This window comes from Pezoporus flaviventris, unplaced genomic scaffold (assembly GCF_033815535.1).
Source record: "Pezoporus flaviventris isolate CSIRO_AGI_PZ_B2104156 unplaced genomic scaffold, CSIRO_AGI_Pfla_v1 ptg000064l, whole genome shotgun sequence".
NCBI classification, from domain to species: Eukaryota; Metazoa; Chordata; class Aves; order Psittaciformes; family Psittacidae; genus Pezoporus; species Pezoporus flaviventris.
In genome coordinates, this window is record NW_026892612.1 from 2,907,677 (window position 1) to 2,930,958 (window position 23,282).

General features: G+C 38.7%; 1 protein-coding gene across 1 annotated transcript in view; it reads left to right on the forward strand.

Annotated features, from left to right (window-relative positions):
- Positions 1-23,282, forward strand: part of PCSK5 (proprotein convertase subtilisin/kexin type 5) — a 259,399-nt gene that overhangs the window by 211,173 nt on the left and 24,944 nt on the right. Inside the window, exons 22-27 of the mRNA XM_061470825.1 lie at positions 279-415; positions 2,336-2,533; positions 2,872-2,940; positions 16,773-16,815; positions 18,527-18,669; positions 19,896-20,096. Of these exons, the coding sequence (XP_061326809.1) occupies positions 279-415; positions 2,336-2,533; positions 2,872-2,940; positions 16,773-16,815; positions 18,527-18,669; positions 19,896-20,096 (791 nt within the window). The remainder of the gene's footprint in view (positions 1-278; positions 416-2,335; positions 2,534-2,871; positions 2,941-16,772; positions 16,816-18,526; positions 18,670-19,895; positions 20,097-23,282) is intronic.

Here is a 23,282-nt window from a genome sequence, read left to right on the forward strand (position 1 = left end):
TCTGACATAAGTGATGACAGCAGTGATTGTGGTAGAGGACATTTAGGTACACTATCAAAAGGTGATTTTTTTCCCCAGAAAAATCTAATCTCTGAAGTCTAAGATCCAGGTTCAAAATATGTTTGACATTATGCTTAATAAGTACTACAAATAAGATAAGGAAAATTGTTTTTGAGAATAAAGTGAAGGGAAAATATCTTGGGTTTCTTGTTAGTTTCTATTAAACTTAAAGAACAAGTAATTGCTAAATCTGTAATTATGCCTCTCTGCCTCAAAAGAGTCTTTGATGATGGTCGCTGCATTATGCAATGCCCCAGAGGAAAGTTTGAATTCAAAGGACAATGTCATTTGTGCCATCATACCTGCCTGGACTGCAGTGGAAGTGAACCTAACAAATGCACCACTTGTGGAACAGGTAAGAAAGATTTCCTCATGGAGCCTTTTCCCCTTCCTTGGCCTCCAAGTTCCCTTTTCCCTCTTCTCTCACAATTGTTAGAGCCAATAATATAAACAGTGCCTTTGCTACTGATCTGCATCATAATCTTGTTTTAATCCTGAAGAGATTTGGAACTCCATTCATCTTTTTAAAAGTACAAGAAAACACAACTCTGCATTGTCCTTGCACCTTTATGCATTTCCCTTGGTCTATTTTGAATAGGAGCTGTATTAACAGAAGCAGAAAGTGTAGCACAGAAAAAAAAAAAAAGGACAGAAAGCCTGCATAGGCTGCCTCTGGAAAAGAAAGCTCCATACATGCCTTCCTCAGCCTCTACATAGTATGTCTTACACTAAAAGGCACAAGCAAGCAGGGTGCTTTCCAAAATGTCTGGAGAAGGCAAGGAAACAAGCCACCACAGACTGCTGTGTCCTTTCAGCTGGGAAAATGGGGCATGCAAAGAGAAGCTTACCACTAACACACATAAAAACTCATACTTTTTGACACATTTTTACAGAGCCTAGGTTAAGAGGGTAATACAGTTATATTTCTGGTTGTTCAGAAAAGTAACTCTTCTCCTCTCGAACCTCCATTTTAAAAATTATTTCCTCCGGCCTCTGTAACATCTGACAAATGAAGAACTTGAAGATATTATATACAAGTATGTGTAGCTAGCCTGAATTGCCACTGGAAATGAGTAGTTAAGGTTTAACTTTAAATTCACTTAATAAAAAGGAATTTTTGGTAAGCTTTTTCTGAGAAATCACAGTGAGTCCACAGCCTTTTTCCTTTCAGCTGCTACCTCCATTTCAGTCCTAGTCATTAATGACCCAGGGTTTATTTTGTAATAAGTGTCTAGATTACAAGAAAACACTAATACAGGTGGCATTAATTTGATTATATTTTTGGAAACGTGACTCAGTAGATGAGAGTTTCAAATGATTCTTCAAGTCCCACATGTGGCAAAAGTTGGTGTAATTGTTCCCCAAGTCTCTCCGTATACTGGACAGCAATATAAATTTCTGTATTTCTGCATATCAGGAAATGAAGACACTGACAAGAGTCACACCCTGAGGAAGCTAGAAAAGATCATCGTAAGGATTTTCACATGAAAATTGAAACAAGTCTGACTACTTCTGCTATGATGCAGCAATTATTCCCTATTATAGCTGCTTCTCTGTTACAGCTGTTTCAAAAACAAATTATCATAAGCAAATCCTTGCTTTTTAGGTAAAGCAATCAAACATACTTAGCACAGTAATGTATGTCATTTATACTATGGGGTAACCTGTTAGAAAACTTCCCATGTTGCAGCACATGGTGTGTGGAGTCATAGGTGTTTTCACCGGTTTCATTCAGAAGGATTTGAGGAAGAGAACTCTCAGTTTTCCATGCACTAGAGAATGCTAATTCCCGATAGCATTTGCACATGATGCCCATTTGCTATTCATATTCAAATCTAAATGATTCCAGAGTCTAGCTGTGACTAGGATGAATGTTAGAGATTAATCTACTGTGGAAAAAGACTGATCCTTTCCACAGGTGAAGTGGACAGCTTTGCTTTCTTAATGGAAATTCTACATAGGCATATGCAATAAAATACGTCCACTGCAAGGGAACTCGGTAATGGAAAACTCTTGTTCTTTTTAGATTGATGGCTATAAACAGTAATTAACCACTAGCATGACATCTTTATATGTCATATATCTCCAGTAATGAGGAAGGTTTGAAGTCTTGAATCTTTTATATATTTTAGTTCATCTGTGTTAAACCTGTGCAAATCTAGCAGTGACCAATATCAGTTCTCACCAGCTGCATCACTGGCGTTTCATTAAGAAGATTGTTATGCCCAATTTTCCTCTGTTGCTGACACCATTTTCCTATTTGTTTGCCACGCAGATAGAAGAGGGATCGAACGTTTTCTGTACCACTGGGAGTGCAGAGAGAGCTGTCCTCCAGGTCACTACCATTCAGAGCATATCTGCATGGCTTGCTTTAGCCACTGTGAGGTATGCCTGAACTCCAGCCACTGCAAAAGATGTTTCAGAGGCTACTACCTTACTCAAAATATATGTCAGAAGCATAGGTGTAGAGAAGGTAAGCATCCTTCAGTAGGAGTTTACAACTATTCTAATTTGTTTCAGAAATCTGGTTAAGCATCTTGGTTCCTGTTTTGTAATATACAATCACACCTGATCCTGAGGTCCTTAAATTCCAGCTCCGATACTCTTCTAATACCATGTTAATATAAAATAGGAATATTTTCTGCAAATTGAGTGGGGTTACATCAGAACAAATGAGAAAAGAAATTGCTGTGAATCTTTCTCCTTTTTGGATTTGGATAAAGCTTATTTCCACGAACCTTGCTAAGTGCTTCCAAGTATTGGGCTTCTATTACCTAGAATTAACCCAAACTGTTGATTTGTAAAACACAGGTGAGGTGGAAGATCCTGACTCTGAAGATTGCATACCTTGTTCAGATGGATGCCAGAAATGCAAATTAGGTAAATATTCCCTTTATGAGCCTTTATTCTTATACCTAAGGTAGGGAAAAACTATTCCTCCTCCTCTCTGGTCATGAACCTATGTGTATGCTGCTGAGCCGTTAGTCATTGCTGCATTTTCTCACTAAGTAAACTGCATTTTTTCACAGCATATTAATTTTTTAATACCATTTCTAAATTCTACCTCCAGCATAAATACAAATTCTTTTTTTGTATGAATTTATCCATTAATCTTTGCTGTACTTTTTTTTCCTGTTTGAATGTCACAGTCAGGCTGAGAGATTTGCTGCCTTTCTGAAGCTATTATCAGATGCAGAGCTTTATCACAGATGTTCATTTTTTTCAGACCTGGTAATAGATCATTAGCCCATGCTTTTTTTTTTTTTTTTTAAAGAAAGAACATTTTCTTTAAGGAAATAGACATACGGACAGATCTTAAATTTCATTCATGAGCAACTCATCACAATAGCAATGCTACCGCCCTATAAGAAACACTAAAACATCAAGTCATTTTTTCATATGGGATTGAAAAAAAAAATGTTCCTTCTCAACATAAAATGATGTTGACAGAAAGTTTGTTGTCTTCAAACAAATGCCATTTAACTTGCAGAACTTGATTGATTCTGTATCACAACAGCCCACCTTGACAGAGGATTAAAACTATTCAAAAGACATTGCAGTTCATCATTTGCATTGTGTTTACATAAAGAAAATTTTATTTCCTCTGGCTATATGGACAGAAGTACAAGTACCTCAAGACTAAGAGGTACTCATTCTGAGGGTGACCCATCAGAAAGGCAGTCTTCACTTATGACCCCTTAGACAAATTTAATCTTAAGAAAGCACAGAGTACCTAATAAACCTAAGCTTTACATTTTTTGCAGCAAATCTAGAGCAGGTCACTGATCTATAGTTAGTTATCTGGAAGTACCACTTGTTAAAAGAAAGGAACACATTTAGCTTGTTATGTTTCCAAAATCATTTTTTGAAGTTCAAAACTTAGAGAGTACCAGGAGTATACACCCCCTCTCTGAATTCAGACAGAATTTCCACAGACAGAGGAGTTCATACTGAATTCTCCTACTTGCTCCACCTGGGGCCTAGTGTAACAGGCACTAACACCAGTACACAGAGACTGGATGTTGCTATGCATTCAGAGGAGAGTGTATAGCAGGAACTCAAGTCAAAGTAAACTATGAAAATACCCCATGAGAAAAAAATCAATAAACAGACAAAAAATTTATTCCCATCTCTTTACAATCATTTTGATGTACTTTCTGTTTTTGTGTCAACAACATTTTTCCCTCGGAAAAAAGACATAAATGTTCATGCATACCAAACTTTTAAAAGGAATTCATCCTATACTACTTTTGACCAGTCATCCTATCTAATATGCTGTATCATAAAACGCCCTATGACTCTGGTGACCAGCCATTCTGAATGAATGCAGTTAAGCCTAATGCTTTTCTCTATGACTATACCTGGAGCTTTCAATATTGCTGAATGAAGAGCTAGAAGTACCAATTTTTAACATGATTGCAACTATACCGTGGTCTTTTTTTGTATGGCATGGTATCTAGAGTCATGCCAGCTATGTGCTTGCTTGTAGGGAGTGAAAAGAAGGAAAGCTAAGGGAGAGAATCTATTTCAGTGCCAATTTTTATTGCTGCTACTGGATATTACTTTTCTGTAGTAATATTTTCGGTTCCTTACACAACATGAAAAATTTTTTACATCTCTTCGGCAACTGTTAAGTGCCAATTATTGCTTTGAATTAGGGTGAAATGCACTACAAATAGGAAATTATCTTAAAAACAGTCATTGCAAGCAACTCAAAGGCTCATTTTCTTTGTAAATGTGCTTAATAAGGAGCTCCTACATAAGGAGACTGCAAGAGTGCTCGGCGGCAGCTGGCATACGGAAAACGGGGCTTGTACTCATTTACCTTTGTTCTCAGAAGATGACTCATCTCCTAAATATTAATCATCCATAATATTCATTGCATATTTACCCTCAGGCTCTTTCAATCAAATTTCTGATTTAAAATAGGTTTTTCAAAAGCTTCAAAGATCAACAGAATGGATGCAGTTAAAACAAAAACTGAATTAACTTTCGCTGCTGAGTGAAGTCAGAAGTATTTAGATGCCAGAGCTTGGTAAGGGGCATAATATAAAGGAAACTCTTTTGTGGTTACGATACATATATTATTAAGAGTCAAAGAGATTAGTTTAATGCTAGTTCTGTTTGGAACAGAAGCACAGCAGTGGGCCAAAAGAAAGATCCCAAGCAGCTTTTGCAAATTACTATGTGCTCTTGAAGTAAAGCATGACCTATAAACTTCAAACTTAGAATGATTCAGGTAGAGATGTTGTTTGCTTGTATTTATACTCTTAATATTTTATGAGTTTTTGGGCATATCAATAACTTAATTCATAGATAAGATGAACAGAGTAATAGGTTTCTCATGTCTTATCAGAAAATTGATATATTTAAGGACTTCTTTAAAAAAGCAGCTGAACTGCCTGTCTCTTAGAAGAAATGGATTATTTTGAAAGCTATAAGTAAACTGCATTGCAATAAAAGTAACTTCGAAGAGCAAAATTTCAAGGTGATAAAATATGGAATCTGACACATTTATTTTCACATCTTTATGGCTTTTCTACAGACTTTTTTTAAAATTAAGCAAATGATTTTGCAGTCTCTGTCTTATCTTCCTTCCAATGTCACTGAGGAATTTAATCTAGATAAGAACTGTAGAGCAGGAGGAGGAAAAGCATTCCAACACTATGAACACTTCTACTAGAAGTGCAGTAGAAAGCTTTGGGGAATGCTCTATTTAAAAAATGGGGGTGGAGACAAAGTAAAATGTGGTAAGCACAGCATTTGGAACCAAAATTACATAGTTCACATATTCAAAAGTTCTTCATACACAAATGTAAACATATTTTGTGCATATTTGCATATCTGCAAAAGACTTACTTAAGACAAAAAATCATCAGGCACCTGCTCATTCTGAAGTGCTTAGAGATCATTTGATATAAACTGTAAGAGGTAAAAATATTTAACTTCAGTTTATACTGAATGCATGCCCACTTATAGAATCTATATGAATTTTAAAAAGGAATATTAGACCACAGTGACATTACATTGTAAACTAGGAGCAGCAAAATGCAAGTGGTTCTCTTACTATCTAGAAATTACAGAGGTTAATTGATATTTTTTTTCTTTTTTGTAGACACACATCTAATTTTAAAGACAGATATGTCTGTGAATGTATCTGCATTTTTTCCCACTAGCCTGAAAGGCAGGTAGTTTTTGGCCAAAAACTTTTTTCACAGAGCACCAAAGAATAGATTAAACCACTGCCTGCAGCCGTGGGCAATGTTGTCCTGCTTTCTGCAGGCAAGAAAATGAGTAAGATTTACTCTCTTCTGGCATGATGCCAGATGCCAGCAGAATAGAGCAAGTAGTGGAGGCAGACTGTATAGGAAATATCTCTTCTTGATGAGTAGTGACACTACAGAAAGATTGAGACATGGGTATCATACTTCTATATTGGTTTGATACTTTACATCCCATGTCAGACATTTTACACAAAAAAGTAAAACATACCCAGTAAGTAATACTGCAGGTTATTGTTCACCAGGCATGAGGATACTGAGGTGGAAGATTGACAGTGTTCATAATATTTTCTGGGATGCTCAGGGAATGAAGTAAAATCTGTTTTCCTCCCAGTTGGGACTCAGTTTTGTTTTAGGGCTTCAGTGTGGCAACATGTCTTTACTGTATCAACACTGAATGTCTAAATGCAAAGATGGGAACTGTCAGAAAGACTTAATCAAGGATACACTAGTCTTTGTAGTTTAAATACAGATGATGCTTTCTTTTAAATTCGTGTGATACTTTTCTTTCTGATTCATTTCATTAATTTGAAGGCTGCCCATATTTTAGGGAAATAAAGAACCTTTAATGCTCACAGATACCATTTTGCATGCAGACACTTTCACATCCTGGGATATGTAATAGACAAGCGGCCTTAGCATTAATCCCTAAAGGATTTATGGCTTTGTGTACACAGTGTCAAAACAATGACTATGCACAGGAGGGTTCGTATCCCTACCTTCTTTTGCCTACATGCTCTTGAATGCATCTGACTGCCTGCTGCCATACAAGCCCAAATGGCATGCTCAAGCTCGTGGCATCCCATGAGATCTGAAAGGCAGACTCTTGCCCTGACATTGAAATCTGAAGTGAGAGCCAAGGCAAGTCAAGACTTAAGGGTGACTTTAATATGCATGTTTAATCCTTAATTCTTACAAGCTTCAAATATATTCCTACAGCTGTGCAAGCAAACGCAAAGACAAAATTGTACAAAGTCTCTAAGGAAGTGTGCTGAATAAATTCCAAGTCCATAGTTCCAAGGTTATCTTTATGGCTTTGGTACCTCAGGACCGATAACCCAATTTTGGACACTCTGAGACTACTTTCTAGAATAGCAATGACCTATTGCACCCTTTGATGCAAATAAATCCATGGGAACTGGAGGTCTTCATCACTCTGAGTATCAGGCCATGATTAAGTTTTAATGACTTGCCTTCTGGTGGGCGTGGGCACCAGAAAACACCATGAAGTCCGTAAAATTAAATCCAGTAGCCTCAACAAAGGCAGCTTTTGAAAGAGAAAGTTCTGCTGAAACAACATCATTAGGAGAAGGATTTTCTTTGTGCCGTAGTAGCTTCTACCTTCCACCTCTCAATGTAAGTTCACTTACTCACAGATTTAGATCACTTCAAAATAACACTATATTGTTTTTTCCAGATTCTTAAACCTGTAATAAGTTTCTGAGTTGAACTTACCTCTTTAGAAAGCCATTGACTATAAGCCAATGCTCAGGATTAAAAGAAACAAAAAATAACCCACAAAAAAAAAACCTGCAGAATTTGAGTCACTGAAGGTAATTATTCGAAGAGAATTTCAGTGTCAATACAATGGAAGAACATAACAATCCTGTTATTTGATATGTCTATAACACAACACATGGACCAATGTGTTTTCTCAGACACCGTCAGCTGTCTATCTCTTTCTAATAATACAATTTGCATTACCCCTTCATAGTGAACACACACAGAATATGATTATTCATGAGGGTGATAAGTGACAAACTTCTCCTATATGCAATCTCTACTGACTTGCATATGTGCATTTCACAAGCAGAAACTACCACACCATTGACCAATAACGCTAAGTATGTTCACCTAGTTCATTGAGGAGATCATTGAGGATCGTTGGTAAATCCATAGGAATCAACAGGATAAATATTCCTCTCAGAAGGGATTGTTAAAGCTAGGCATTCACTCAACTTATTTGCCTTCCTGCCAGTGTCCTCCCATGAAGCCACATACTCCCAATTCAATTCTTATTCACCTACTTGCAGATTCACTTCCACTTATCCAGCCTGAGAAAGTGTGACATGTTATGATATGAGCACTCCTCAGGGTTTCCCAGAGGTTACTTCATCAACATGTAGCACAATACCATGTATATCACATTTTGACCCATCCAGGTTTCTGCAGGGAATAGCTCATGGCTTTTCAACACTTGCACCAGCACTATTTTCAGAGGTTAACACTGAGAATAGAGTGCTTCTTAGTGATGATGCAAAGTGAAGAACGTTCAGAATAGCCATCATGCTTTTCTCTTTCAAATGTACTCTACAAAAAAGACAAACACTGAGAAACCCCAAAAAGCTGTGTCCCTGCCTACAAAACAGGTATTTAGGTCCAAGTGTAGCTTTTTGTTTTAGCAAGTCAAAGCCTGAGCAACTCGCGAAGGTTATCCAGAGCTTAACTATTTAGTTTGGTCTGGGTTCCAAGGTCTATGTACAAACATACATCTAGAAAGGCAGAAAGTGAGACTAAAATAATAGGCAAATAATCCACAAGATCCACTACATAGAGTAAGATGGGGAAAGATCATCTATAAGGCAATGGGAGTGAGAGAAAATTTACTTGGAGAAGATTTAAGGAACCTATGAAATAGCTAAAAGGGCAGCACTGTGAACAGGCTCAAGCTCACAGGTACAGATTGTGATTCTGGCAGTTGTGCTGCTGATTAATGAGTGAAAAGTGATCTGGTTCCCATAGCAACCTAAGAAACACAGAGGAAAACTTCATTTCTTCAAAGCTGGTGAATGCACCTTGGCTTTCAAAATACCAGGGAAAACTATGAGAAGGATCCTTTTTTATCTTAAAGTAAATCTTCCTCAAGAGGTTCATTTTGCAGAATGGGGTTTAGATTTGCAGATAACAGGACTCATTTTCACAGGCTTCTGGAGTAAGAACACGCAATCTGTGTGAAAAGAATGCCCACCAAGAACTGGAGCTTTTTGTGTCTGATTTTCAATACTTGTATTTCAGTATAGGTAGATCATTATATTAGAGGATGCTGTTTTTCTTAAGAGTATAGGTAAAAGAAAATTTCCTTGCATGCTGAAGATAAAAAATGTATCTATTAAATAAAACATTCTGGTTTTGATATTTTTCTTTCTCTGAGAAAGAAAATTATTTCCTGTGCAAAATCCAGTCTTTGGGCAAGTCACTGGAAAAGCCTAAGATACAAGATCGAACCATGAGTTCTGCAAACACAAAATACTCCAGATTTTAGTTTAGAGTTCTCTGTAGAAATAAGAGCACAAGAGAAAAATACCGGATCAGAACAAAAGCTGGTCTCGCTCAGTAGCCACTGACCAAACAATGAATGTACTCCTGAAATTACAAAGATAAACAAAGCATGGATTGCTGCTCCAACAATTTGCAGTTCAGGAGCTTCATGAATCAAAACAGTAAAGCAATGCTAGCTGCTGAATCATTCTGCTGGAATTACTGAAGAACAAATATATTAAAACAAATATAATCTAAACCATCTGCAGACCAGACCCTCTTTTCAGGGAAGTTAGCTGCCTGCCTGGGGCCCAGATCAGGGGTGTCACCAGAAAACTGATGAGGTTTGTACAGCCTTCGAATTACTACTTACTCCTGCTCTTTCACTTGTGTACCAGGGATGTTTCAAAAAGACCAAGGTCAATCAAAAGATATTTCAAGACCCTGGGAAAAATGCTAAAGGATTCAGGAGCATGGGTAGTGTTTTCCTCAATCCTCCCAGTAATGGAGAAAGGCACTGTAAGAAGCAGGTGAGCCCAGGACACCAAAACCTGGGTCCAAGACGTGCCTCCACCAGAACCTTGTTTTTTTATAATCACCAACAAATGCTGCATTTTGCACCTAGGACAAAATAACACCAGACACAAGTATAAACTGGCAGAGGAGAGGCTGGAGGGCAGGCCTGCAGAAAGGGCTCTGGGGGTGCTGGTTGACACTGAGCAAACTGTGAGTCAGTGGTGTGTCCTGGCAGCCAAGAGAGCAAACTGCACCCTGAGCTGCATCAAACACAGCGGAACGAGCCGGTCAAAGGAGATGATTACCCTGCTGTATGCAGAGTTGTGTGGCCTCACCTTGAGCCCTGTGTGCAGCTCTGGGCCCACAGTTAAAGAAGGATGTGAAGGTCCTTGGATACACCCAGAGGAAGGCAACAAAGCTGGTGGAAGGTCTGGAAGGCGTGTCCTGTGAGGAGTGGCCGAGGGCTCCGGCCTTGTCTGGTTTGGAGGAAAGGAGGCTGAGGGGTGAGCTCATTGCTCCCCACAGCTTCCTGAGGAGGGGAAGTGGGGAGGAGGATGCTCATCTCTTCTCCCTGCGATCCAGTGGTAGGACACATGAGAATGGTTCACAGCAGCGACGGGGGAAGTTTAGGCTGGACATTAGGAAGCACTCTTCTGCTCTTCTCTGCTCTACTCTACTTTGCTCTCTGCTCTGCTCTGCTTTGCTCTGCTGTGCTCTGCTCTGTTCTGTTCTGTTCCGTTCTATTCTGTTCCCTTCCATTCCATTCCATTCCATTCCATTGAAGCAATTCTACCTTAATATGTACTTGTTTAAATTCTTTGGGTTTATACCAACCTAAAGCTCAGAGTCTTGATCTTTCAATAACGAATTTTATTACAGAACCACTTATTGACTGTGGCAGCTCAAATCTTGGATTCTCCCCATCTTAAAGAAGATGTTTCCCATGTGAGTCCTGCCTGCATAAATATGTTTTGTTAATGGAGGACCAATGGAATCCAGCTGTTCAAATTAGTGTTAAAACATGCATTGAAGTCTGTGGTATAAACTTAGGACCTCTGGGCCACAGTCTGCATTATTGCTAGTAGGAGAGCACTCTTTGGATGGTGCTATTCAGAGGAACTACCTGTGTAGTAAGAAACTATTCAAACATAAGGGTCCATCTCACCATAATAACTATCTTCAGAAAATACATCTCAAGACACAGAAAGTTCATGTTTAGTAATATGCAGTTTTCATGCTTCTTGAAGTCATCACATTGAGAGTCTGGTAGCTGGAAACAACGGCCAGTAGAGTAACAAAAGATTACATAACATCCAAATGATAAAATAAAATCTAAGACAAATAAACTGAATGCCATTTCTTAATTGTACTGCCATTGTCCTGACTTAATTTCTGTTGAAGTACTCTTACCTTTTATTTTATTAAAAGCAAGAATGAACCACTACTTCTTTGCAGTCCTGTAAGCAATGCCTCCTCTAGCTGATACTGCCTTTTGGAGCTTCATGTGCAATGTAAAACTCAGTACAGCACTGATCAACTATGTCTAGTGAGAGACCAGAGCTTTCTGACCCATTATTTATAAGTCAGTGTTTAAAATCTTCTATTCCTTAAAGTTTCTTGATTTCTTCACTTTCTTTCAGTGAAATCTCCCAAATCTGATGCATTTGCCAACATATATATAAGTACTTATGTATTTTTCAACATTTCACCTCAGTTGTGCAAACCATGGACCTATTTCAAATAATGCATATTATAATGCTAATTTTTGGTTGCATTTAATCTTATCTGCCTTTCATTTCTACTTCTAAATTCACTACATTAAAATCCTTATTTGAACAGGAAAATATACCTCATTCCCTTTACTTTGTCAAGGAAATTCAATAACAGCAAGTGAAATTATTCCTCTTTTAGGCTAAGGTAATTAAGATTAGAGCTGTGCGACTTTTTTCAGTTAACCAGCTTTACAGCAAGAATAGCACTCAGAATATGTTTTGGCTGTATTAGTCTCATTTTCATCCTAATTAAAGGTAGCTTTCAATTAAAGGAAAAGAATATAAAAAACTACATAGAGGTTTTTTTCAATTTATTTAGTCTATTCAAAGTATTTTTGAGTTTTCATGCTTTAAAATGCATATATTTTTACTTTATTAAATATCTTGGCTGAACCAAAGTTATGGGGTTTCTCCAAAGGAAATACTGATGGTGTTTTTTTTCCCTGTATAAATCTTACTGACAACAGAATCCAGCTTTTTCCTTGGTTAAAATCACAGTCTCTTCTTTCTCCCACTTTGGTAGTATGACTTGTCAAAATAAATTATTATGTCAGAAATAAGAAGAACAAAGACAAAACTGATTTACCGGCAAACACACACACAGAGGAGAAAAAAAAAAAAAAGAAAAACAAACAAAAAAACCACACACAAACAAATAACTTCTCATACAAACTGGAAGATCCAAAACAGAGTTCTTGGTTCCACAACAGAAATCTTCATTTTTAAGGCTTACTGAAAGCTAAGATTTCATTTGGGCCCATGACTAGTCAAAAATCTTATTATGTTTGGATTGTACATTTCAGTTATTTGTAATTGAGATGCCATAAAAACTAAAGAAAAAATGGTCTACAGTAGTTAAAATATATACTTACTCTAGTTGGTAATACATTACAATTTATAGTACTTTTTTTTAGATTATTGTAAATTATTGTTTAGGGGAATGTAAAAGGCAAATAAAATCTAGCTATAACTATTGAAATTAAACAATTACTGCAGGCTGGCCCTTAAGGGAAAACTTCAACGGAATATAAAATCATATTCAGTCATTACATTTAATTAACCTGGAACAGAAAGGTAAACCACGCAGCGAATATCTTGAACTTCGGAATGCAAAAAACTGTTGAGGGGATACAGCACTTTCTAGGTTCACAGCTGAGCCACTGAATAGTTCAAGAAATTTAATTTAAAAAAAATCATGCACAAAACAGGAAGTTAAAATAAAAATTGCAGTCTAAATACAGATCCTGCAAAATGTACCCTTGCACTTACCTTCAACTCCCAGCTTTATAGTATACAGTAGATAAAGTTAGGCATGCACACAAGTCATTGCAAGATCTGGGTCTAATTAGACAGGATACTTTGAGTAAGTGCTACTCAAAAGTACAGTGGGCTAGCCATGTAAAGTTTCCAGAATTAGGATCTGTCTAAATACCATGAACACTCAAAGACAGTGAAACAGTGACAAGCATTTCCAAAACGCTCTGGAGCTCATTTTTAATAGGGATGAACTTATGTACTAAATATTTCAATAAGCCTCTACAGTAAAAACAAACAAACAAAAAAAAAATACATCACTTACAGTGTTCCTTTACATATTTGAACAAAAATACCCCTCCAGCACAACAATGCTATGCTTGTAATGCTAATGCCCATACTTCCCTCCCAGAGCAGAAAAAACACTAATTCATTTCAAATCAGAGAGTTCCAACAGAATGCATGAATGTTTGGCCTTTGACCAATATTTAATCCTTGCACATACCTTTTCTGTATTATAACATAGCTGCACTCCAAGTGTATTGTACTTGAGAAGGTGAGGGAGGGCATGAGGGAGGGAACAGGAGTATCAGTTTATTACAGACAAGGAAGGAAACCAAATTACTTTTTCTATGAACTCTAAATGATCTTTACTTCTCTAAGAAAACTGCAATAAAACCAGAAATTTAAAGAGGATTTGTTTTTGTGTGAGGTCTGAGAATCAGTTGAATCCCATTTCCAGTGCTATCAAGTTCACGTTTGTTTCTGTCTTCAAAGGAGTGGCATAGGCTCAACACAGTAGAAAATGCAAATGGAAATTGTAAAATATAGGTAAAATATTAGCAGTTCTCATTACAAGAAGTCTTTTGGAGCATGACATATCAACAAACCCACTTTGCACCACACTTTGCATTATTTTATGCGCAAGTGAAGGTCTCAGTGAATGTAGCATGTTTGTTAATGCTAGTCCAAGAATTTATTGTAGTAGATTGAAAGGACCCACTGTAGAAGAGCTGCATACATATATCCAAAAAATTCCCTAGACTTAGTTCTTTGCTAAATATCAAATTTGCTATGGCAGGAATAGTTCCATATTTAGTTTTCTCTTTGCCTACTATTAGATGGTTGTCCTCTTTGCATTCTTTTCTAAAGTATGTTCATTATTCCTTAACAGTTTAAATTCAGAAGCTAAATATAGAATGTGGTAGATCACCTATTTCATCGGCATGTCTTTAAGAGAAGGAACAGTCGTCTGCTAAGGGCTGATAAATAGAATCATAGAATCATAGAATAGTTAGGGTTGGAAAGGACCTTAAGATCATCAAGTTCCAACCCCCCTGCCATGTGCAGGGACACTTCACACTAAACCATATCACCCAAGGCTCTGTCCAACCTGGCCTTGAACACCGCCAGGGATGGAGCATTCACAGCTTCCCTGGGCAACCCATTCCAGTGCCTCACCACCCTTACAGTAAAGAACTTCTTCCTTATATCCAATCTAAACTTCCTCTGTTTAAGTTTGAACCTGTTACCCCTTGTCCTATCACTACAGTCCCTAATGAAGAGTCCCTTCCCCAGCATCCTTATAGGCCCCCTAAAAACATAACAATAGTACACAAATTAGCACATCAGATCACACTAGCCCAATATCTGCATATTTTCATTTCACAAAATTGTCAAGAATTCTCCCACTGCCTTCAAAATCTTAGGTTTGAAGAAAGACTCAGCACATTCCCAAGTGAAATACAGCAAACCAGCTATCCCTATGAATTTTGTGGCCTAGTAATAAAGTATTTACTATTACCACTTCTGTCTAAATTTTGTGTAAGCAGCAGAATTCAAGTGCCATTTGTGATACATTTTTTTTCCTCTCCACAATATGTATTCCTATTCACACTGTAAACAAATTATTTTTACTTTTTTTTTTTTCCCCTAACTACCTTCTCTTAGATCCTAAAACAACTCAAAATGCATATTCTCTACTTAATGGTCACTTACTTAATTTTCCAAACTCTTTCCACAGGACAACCAGACATTGAGACTTTGTTTCAAATTACTGCTGAGATCTGTCTCAAACTGAGCTATGTAGATATTCATCCACACAGGCAAAACTGAGAGGGCAGTTAGGAAAGAAAATTGTCATCTGAACCTCCCACGGGCAAGAGGGGAAAGAATCCTTTTTTCGTAAAAGCCAGAAAGTACATGGAGAGGTAGTTACTAAACCAGCAAGCAGTCCCAGAAATTTTAACAATGTCTCTTTGATGCGTTCCCTATTCTTTCCAACAACAAAAGGAGTGTTTGTGCCAATTTTGAAAAGTTATAAATACACTTATTTATCATCATACCAACCTGGCTCCAACAATATTCTATAAATATTGTAAGGGAAAAAATACACACAGATTAATCGGGGGAAAAAAATCTTAGGAAGTGTCCTTACTCAGAAACAATAATAGTGTTCAAAAAATCATTCAGAAAGAAGCCTTGGACAAACTAAATGTCTTTCAGCTAGAATTAAAAGAAGACTTTGTAGAAAATATTTTCATATTTTAAGAGCGTTTCCCATCTTAACGTAAAACATAATGCAACAAACGTTAAGATAAGGTGATTGCTTTTCTGTTCTTGCTGTAAACAGTAAAGAGAGTATTTGCAGAGATCTGCAGCATTTCTGGGTAAAACTTTACACCTCATAAATAAATCGCTAGAACTACTTGCAAAACCAAGTGCATGTTGCCTAGTAAGTTCGCATGTGCAAAGTGTGATTTATTGTAAATGCAGTTCAAACAGGCTCAGCAAAAATTTTGCCTTATGAGTACTATTAATATCAAAAATAATTTATAGCCAATTCATAGTAGAACAGTTTATAAATACATTCACCCATGTTATTCTGTTTCCTTCCGTTCTGCTCCCTTTGGGATATTTGAGTAAGGTAAAGACAATGGAAAGCTAAAAGAAGATAATGGAAGGTTATAGAAAATATTCTTCACTTTGTGTGAGCATAAAGCCATATATCCATCACTGTAACAGTTCTAAGAATTTGTATAGCACTTTTTCTGTTCATTTAATAAAATTTTTGAATGCCAAAATTTATTTGTTGACAAGGAAGTTTACCCAAATGCCATCTCCCCCCTCCTCTCCCTGCCCATAATATAGAAAGGTGTTTGTGTAGCTTGGGAGTTTTAAAATTTAAGTAATTGCATATATGTTTTCCAAAAGTTTCCTTTTAGATGTGCCATATGCTTCTAACTTAGCTCTGCAACAAATGAAGAAATAGGATGAAACTACAGATAAGGATAACATAGAGTGTCCTTTTAAGAATTCATTGTGCCCAGCCTGAGCTCCTAGGAAGGTTCTGTTTATAAGAACAGCACTTCTTAAACACTCAGCAACTTCTGGGTACCTTACACTGAGGATTCAAAAGTCACAGGTCACTGTGCAAATACAGGTCAAGACCTGATTATGGAAGAGTTTATCTCAAAAAAAATGTAATCAGAGATTCAGAGATAATAATCTAGTTATGGCTATAGTGATTTTAATGTAAGAAATACATAAAAATTGTGTAGCAACAATTCTTTTTAGCATTCTGGTTTTAACTCTGAATATTATTTACATAATTTCACGTTTTTAATTTCAGATGACCCAAGAATCTGTATAACATGCATTCAGAACTATTATATGTAAGTATAGCTCTATAGCTTTTCATGCTCATACACTTTTCTAAAGAAAATATCTGTGCTTCACTACATAGATCTGCTCTGCATGTGTTACCTCATTCCTTATAAGCGCTGCCAATCTGAGAATAGTCATTTTGGAAAAAGGTTTGTAAAATGCTGAAAAACTAGCCTCTCTCTCACCATCAAGGCTTTTTAAAATGCGTGGACTGATGTGAACTTTGCATGTGTGAAGAGAGCAATGTCTAAAACAGTGCTTCTGGATTTGGAATTAGCATGCTTTTAATATATTGTGTCCAGTTCTGGTATTAGCAGCTCAGTAAGACCATTTAAAAATGTTGAGCAAAGGAAAAACATTAATTCAAAGATTAACTTAAATAGAGGGAAATTTAGAACTTTACTGCTTTTCAAAGGGACATCTAGAGATGTAAAATTATCATGACAAAAGAAAACATAAAGAGGCTATTCAATCTAGCTGTAAACAATGGCATTGGATTATGTATTTTTACATATCAACTCTTTACAAATGCAATAGAGTACTTCATAATTCAGCATGCATTTATTTTTGTACCTACATTTAAAAAAGAAAATCAAAATAGTTACACTCAAGAACTCATATTAGAAAACATCTTTGCTGGTGACATGGGCAGTGGGATTGAATGAGCTCTCAGCACATTTGCTGTGTAGTACAGTTGATATGCTGCAGGGAAGGGATGCCATCCAGAGGGACCTTGACACACTTGAGATGTGGGCCAGTTTTCAGCAAGGCCAAACACAAGGACCTAGACCTGGGTCGGGGCAATCCCAGGCACAGCTACAGGCTGAGCCGAGAATGGATTGACAGCAGCCCTGAGGAGAAGGAATTCATGGTATTGGTTGATAAGCTCAATATAACCTAGCAGCATGAGCTCGCAGTCCAGAAACCAACCATGTGCTGGGCTGCATCAAAAGGAGCATGACCAGCAGGCTGAGGGGTGTGATTCTCCCCCTCTACTCTGCTCTCATGATACCCCCCCTGCAATACTGCATCCAGCTCCGGGAGCAACAACACAAGGGGGATGTGGACTTACAGGAGCAAGTCCCAAGGAGGGGCACAAAGATGTTCTGAGGGCTGGAGCACCTCTCTTATGCAGACAGGATGAGAGACAGCTAGGCTTTTTCAGCCTGGAGAAGAGAAGTCTCCAGGGAGACCTTAAAGCAGCCTTCCACTACCTAAACAGGGCCTACAAGAAATTTGGAGAGGGACTTTTTATAAGAGCAAGTAGTGATAGGACAAGGGGCAATGGCTTTAAACTGAAAGAGGGTAGATTTAGATTAGACATTAGGAAGCAATTCTTTGCTGTGAGGGTGGTGAGGCACTGGCACAGATACCCAGAGAAGCTATGGCTGCCCCATCCCTGGCAGTGTTCAAGGCCAAGCTGGAAGGGACTTTGAGCAACTTGGTCTGGTGGAAGGTGTCTCTGCCCATGGCAGGGTGGGTTGAAACTGGATGATCTTTATTGTCTCTTGCAACCCAAACCATTCTATGATTCCATTTGCCAGTTGAATAAGCAACATAAGCACAAATACACTATGGTTGAGCCCTTCATTAGAGGAACAATTTCTGTTAATTAGGATGAGAACAGAGCTTTACCATTACCATACCTAGAAACACACAGAAAAGAGACTCAGTGACCTCAAAAGAAACTTACTGATGATGTTCTACTTTATCTTACAGGTATAAGCAGCATTGCTATAAATACTGCCCAGAAAATACCTACAGAGATGAAAGTTCTCTGCAGTGTAGAGAATGTCCTAGCGAATGTGATAGCTGTGACAAGGGCATGTGTGACTCGTGTAAGGAAGGCTTCTATCTCTTAGGTAAGAAAGATACCCTATGTGGCATACGTACCAAAGTATTTTAGGATTTTTCTTTAGAGAAAGAATCTGGATCTAAATTCTTAAATTCACAGATCTCTTATTTGGCAAACAGTGGAGGCTGAGGGAAGTTAGTTTTTTGTAGAATCAGATCCTTTGTATTAACAGGGTGGCTATGTTAGCCAACGGTACTGTTTGGTCTGATATATTGGACCACATCTTCCTATATTTTTCAGTTTTATTTTTAATGCATTTGCACTCTTTTGATCAAATAGAAAAACTATTGTGTTTGATTCAGACTTTGTGAAAGGAAAAGTTTTTAACTCACTGAAAGATATGGAAACTTTTCCTTACTATTTGCAAGTCAAGTTTGACTTTCAGGTCCACACAAAGTAACAAGCCTTAAACCCTTAAACTGAAACAAGCTCAGTTAAAACCACTAAATTCCACATCAGATTCACACAAGACTAGGAATATCTTAGCTTTATTACAAAGCCATAAATCAGGCAGGTCTGGTTCAGACATAGTGCCAAAAATGTATCACAGGAAATCCTGAGATTATGGTATTCTTGTGCTTTGCCTGATGAAGGTGCCCTGTAGTTGAGTACAAGAGCATCACATTCATGGAAAACCCTGTGGTCACAACCTGAGATGATCTGGTGGTGTAGGGGATTTTTAATAAAAATTGGAGGAAGCTCAAAAAATTATCAGTGTAACAACTTCTAGGGGCTTTGCTGCAGTATGCCAACACTCAAATTGATTTACCTGGGTTTAGCTTTATATTCGCCAGAAGCTAGACTTGTGTTCAAGTCCTCAAAATTTGCGTATATCTAACAATCTTAGGGACTGCTGGACTTATATTTTACATTGGGCCAGTATAATAATTAGGATGGAACCATAAATTTTTTATCCAGATTTTGACTTTTGGAAGACTTGTACATGCCAGATTTTAGGATGTGGATGAAAAACCATCTAGATAGATAGTTACAAAATTTAAGTGCAGCTTAGTTTGAAGTTTATGAAGATTGCATAAGGAGCTGAGCTGAATTTAGGTTTCGTGGTAAAAAGCTAGAGGTTACATAGCTACAAAAAGTTTTATGGTTTCTTATTTACTGTCTTTTTTTTAATACCATTTCTTGCTGGAGACAGATGCTGAAGGGAAAAACCTCCTTGTCAGGATTCACAGGAGGCAGTAGAAACCACAATGCCAGGCTCTGTTTCTGTTGCAGGTGGCACATGTGTGAGTGTGTGTGGGAATGGCTTCTTCACTGATGATGTCTCCAGAGAATGTGAACCTTGCCACCGGAGCTGTGCAATGTGTGTTGGATACAGCTATGAGAACTGTACTGGGTGCAGAAACAGTTTCCAGCTTTCTCATGGGCGGTGTCTGAGCCCAAGAAATTCTCAACCCAGTGGGAAGTTCTGGAGTGGTAAGTTGCAAAAGATCCCTTAATCTTTTCTGTTTCCCTGGAGACTACTAAACTAAAAGTTTTAGAAAGAGGATATCAAGATCTTGCACCTTGAGTGAAACTGCAGTGTTGTCCAATTCATTGTTGTATCAAAAACATACTGAGTGAAAACATTGGTTTCACAAAGGGAAATTCATCTTCCTGCAAATAGCATATTTTAATACAGCTTGGGTGTTCCTTATCTAGGAGTTGTCTTATCTAGATGGATAAAAGTTAAAAAAAAAAAAAAATAGATTAAAGTGCTGGGAGTTCCTTATCTAAATTACTGGAAGCCTTACAGGCTACGTTTTAGACCAGTTTTGGAGCTACTGATTCCCTGCCTAGAAATATGTGGAGTTGAAGGAAATGGAAAGTTGTCAAGTATGTGTCTATCTGTGTATGTTGCATGTCTTTAAAAGCAAGCTCTCTTCTTTTCTCTTCTCCCCCTAATTTAGGCATGCACCACTAAGGGAACTAAACACTGGACACAGAACTACATTCTGAAGTTCTTATCCTACTTGGGCCATTTTCACAACCTTCATAAAATAATCAGTTCTTTCTTGGCACCCTCAACCTACAACACAGGAAAAACAGTTTCTGTCAAAGAAAAGAAAAAAAGATTTGGAAAGAATATGTTTTCAAAAATTAAAGCTGCTGAAGCGAATAAGTTGAATTAATTTACAGTATCACAGTATGCTAGAGATTGGAAGGGACCTCAAAAGATCATCTAGTCCAATCCCCCTGCCGGAGCAGGAACACCTAGATAAGGTTACACAGGAATGTGTCTAGGCGGGTTTTGAATGTCTCCAGGGAAGGAGACTCCACAACCTCCCGGGGCAGCCTGTTCCAGTGCTCTGTCACCCTCACTGAGAAGAAGTTTCTTCTCAAGTTTAAGTGGAACCTCTTGTGTTCCAGTTTGTACCCGTTACCCCTTGTCCTATCATTGTTTGCCACTGAGTAGAGCCTGGCTCCGTCCTCGTGACACTCCCGCTTTATATATTTATAGACACTTATAAGGTCACCCCTCAGTCTCCTCTTCTCCAAACTATAGAGACCCAGCTCCCTCAGTCTTTCCTCATAAGGGAGTTGCTCCATTCCCTTAATCATCTTAGTTGCCCTGCGCTGGACTCTCTCCAGCAGGTCCCTGTCCATCTTGAACTGAGGGGCCCAGAACTGCACACAGTATTCCAGATGGGGTCTCACCAGGGCAGAGTAGAGGGGAAGGAGGACCTCTCTCGATCTACTAACCACCGCCCTTCTAATACACCCCAGGACGCCATTGGCCTTCTTGGCCACAAGGCAACAGTGTTGGCTCATGGTCATCCTGTTGTCCACTAGGACCCCCAGGTCCCTCTCCCCTACACTGCTCTCTAACAGGTCGTTCCCCAACCTATCCTGGAACCTGGGGTTGTTCCTGCCCAGATGCAGGACTCTACACTTTCCCTTGTTATATTTCACCAAGTTATTCCCTGCCCAACTCTCCAGCCTGTCCATGTCTCGCTGGATGGCAGCACAGCCTTCCGGTGTGTCAGCCACTCCTCCCAGCTTAGTGTCATCAGCAAACTTGCTGATAGTACACTCAGTTCCCTCATCTAAATCATTGATGAATATATTAAATAATACCGGTCCCAGTACTGACCCTTGAGGCACTCCACTAGTTACAGGGCTCCAACTAGTCTCAGCCCCATAGACTACAACTCTCTGGCTTCTCTCCTTCAGACAGTTCACAGTCCACCTCACTACCTGATCATCCAGACCACACTTCCTCAATTTAGCTGTGAGGATGCTGTGGGAGACTGTGTCAAATGCTTTGCTGAAGTCAAGGTAGACCACATCCACCGCTCTGCCATCATCCATCCACCGTGTTATTTCCTCATCAAAGGCTATGAGATTGGTCAAGCATGATTTCCTCTTGGTGAAGCCATGTTGACTGCCCCTCATAACCCTCTTATCCTTGATATGCCTTAAGATGGCACCAAGGATAAGGTGTTCCATCACTTTCAGAGGGATGGAGGAGAGGCTGACCGGTCTATAGTTACCCGGGTCCTCCTCCTTGCCCTTTTTTGAAGAACGGAGTGACATTTGCTTTCCTCCAGTCCTCAGGCACCCCTCCTGTTTCCCAAGACTTGGTAAAGATGATGGAGAGTGGTCTAGCAATGACTTCCGCCAGTTCCCTCAGCACCCGCGGGTGCATCCCATCTGGACCCATGGATTTATGGATGTCCAGGTTGCTCAACTGGTCTCTAACCCATTCCTCATCAACTAAGGCAAACCGCTCCGTCGACCTGACTTCATCTGAGGTCTCAGGGGTACAGGGCTCTTCAGGACTGCCTGCAGCAGAGTAGACAGAGACAAAGAAGGCATTCAGTAACTCTGCCATCTCTGAGTCTTCTGTCACCAGGGCACCCATCCCGTTCATCGGTGGGCCTACATTGCCTCTGGTGTTAGTTTTATCTGCCATGTATTTGAAAAAGCTCTTTTTGCTGTCCTTGACCCTTCTCGCCAGGTTTAATTCTAAGGAGGCCTTAGTCATCCTAGCTGCCTTCCTACATCCTCTAGCAGCAGCCTTATATTCCTCCCGAGTGGCCAGCCCCTCCTTCCATGACCTGTAAACTCTCCTCTTCCACTTGAGCATACCCAGCAATTCCCTATTTAGCCACGCAGGTCTCCTGGCCCTCTTCCTTGACTTCCTACGTGTCGGGATGCTCCGATCTTGAGCTCGGAAAAAGCAGTCCTTGAATGCCAACCAACTATCTTGGGCCCCTTTACCTTCCCGCAGCCTTGCCCATGGGATTTCCCCTAGCAATTGCTTGAAAAGGCCAAAGTTTGCCCTGCTAAAGTCCAGGGCTGCGATTTTACTTGCTATTCTACTGGTCCTACCACACAAGATCCTGAATTCCACTAAAATAATTTTTAAATTATTTTCAAATGCATCCCGGTTCTGTCACAAATTTCTTGATAAGAAAGTGTTAAATGAAAAGTGAATAGGAGAAAATTTGGTTTTCCCATTATGTCAGTTATATAAAGTACAACTGAATAGGTTATGTTACGAAATGAGGCAGAGCTGAATTTACCACCCAGCACACAAATTAAAACTCATTTGCTATGAATGTCCGTTCTTTTTAAGTGAAACCTGTGCAGCATGAGGAATTTCAATAGTTAGGATTG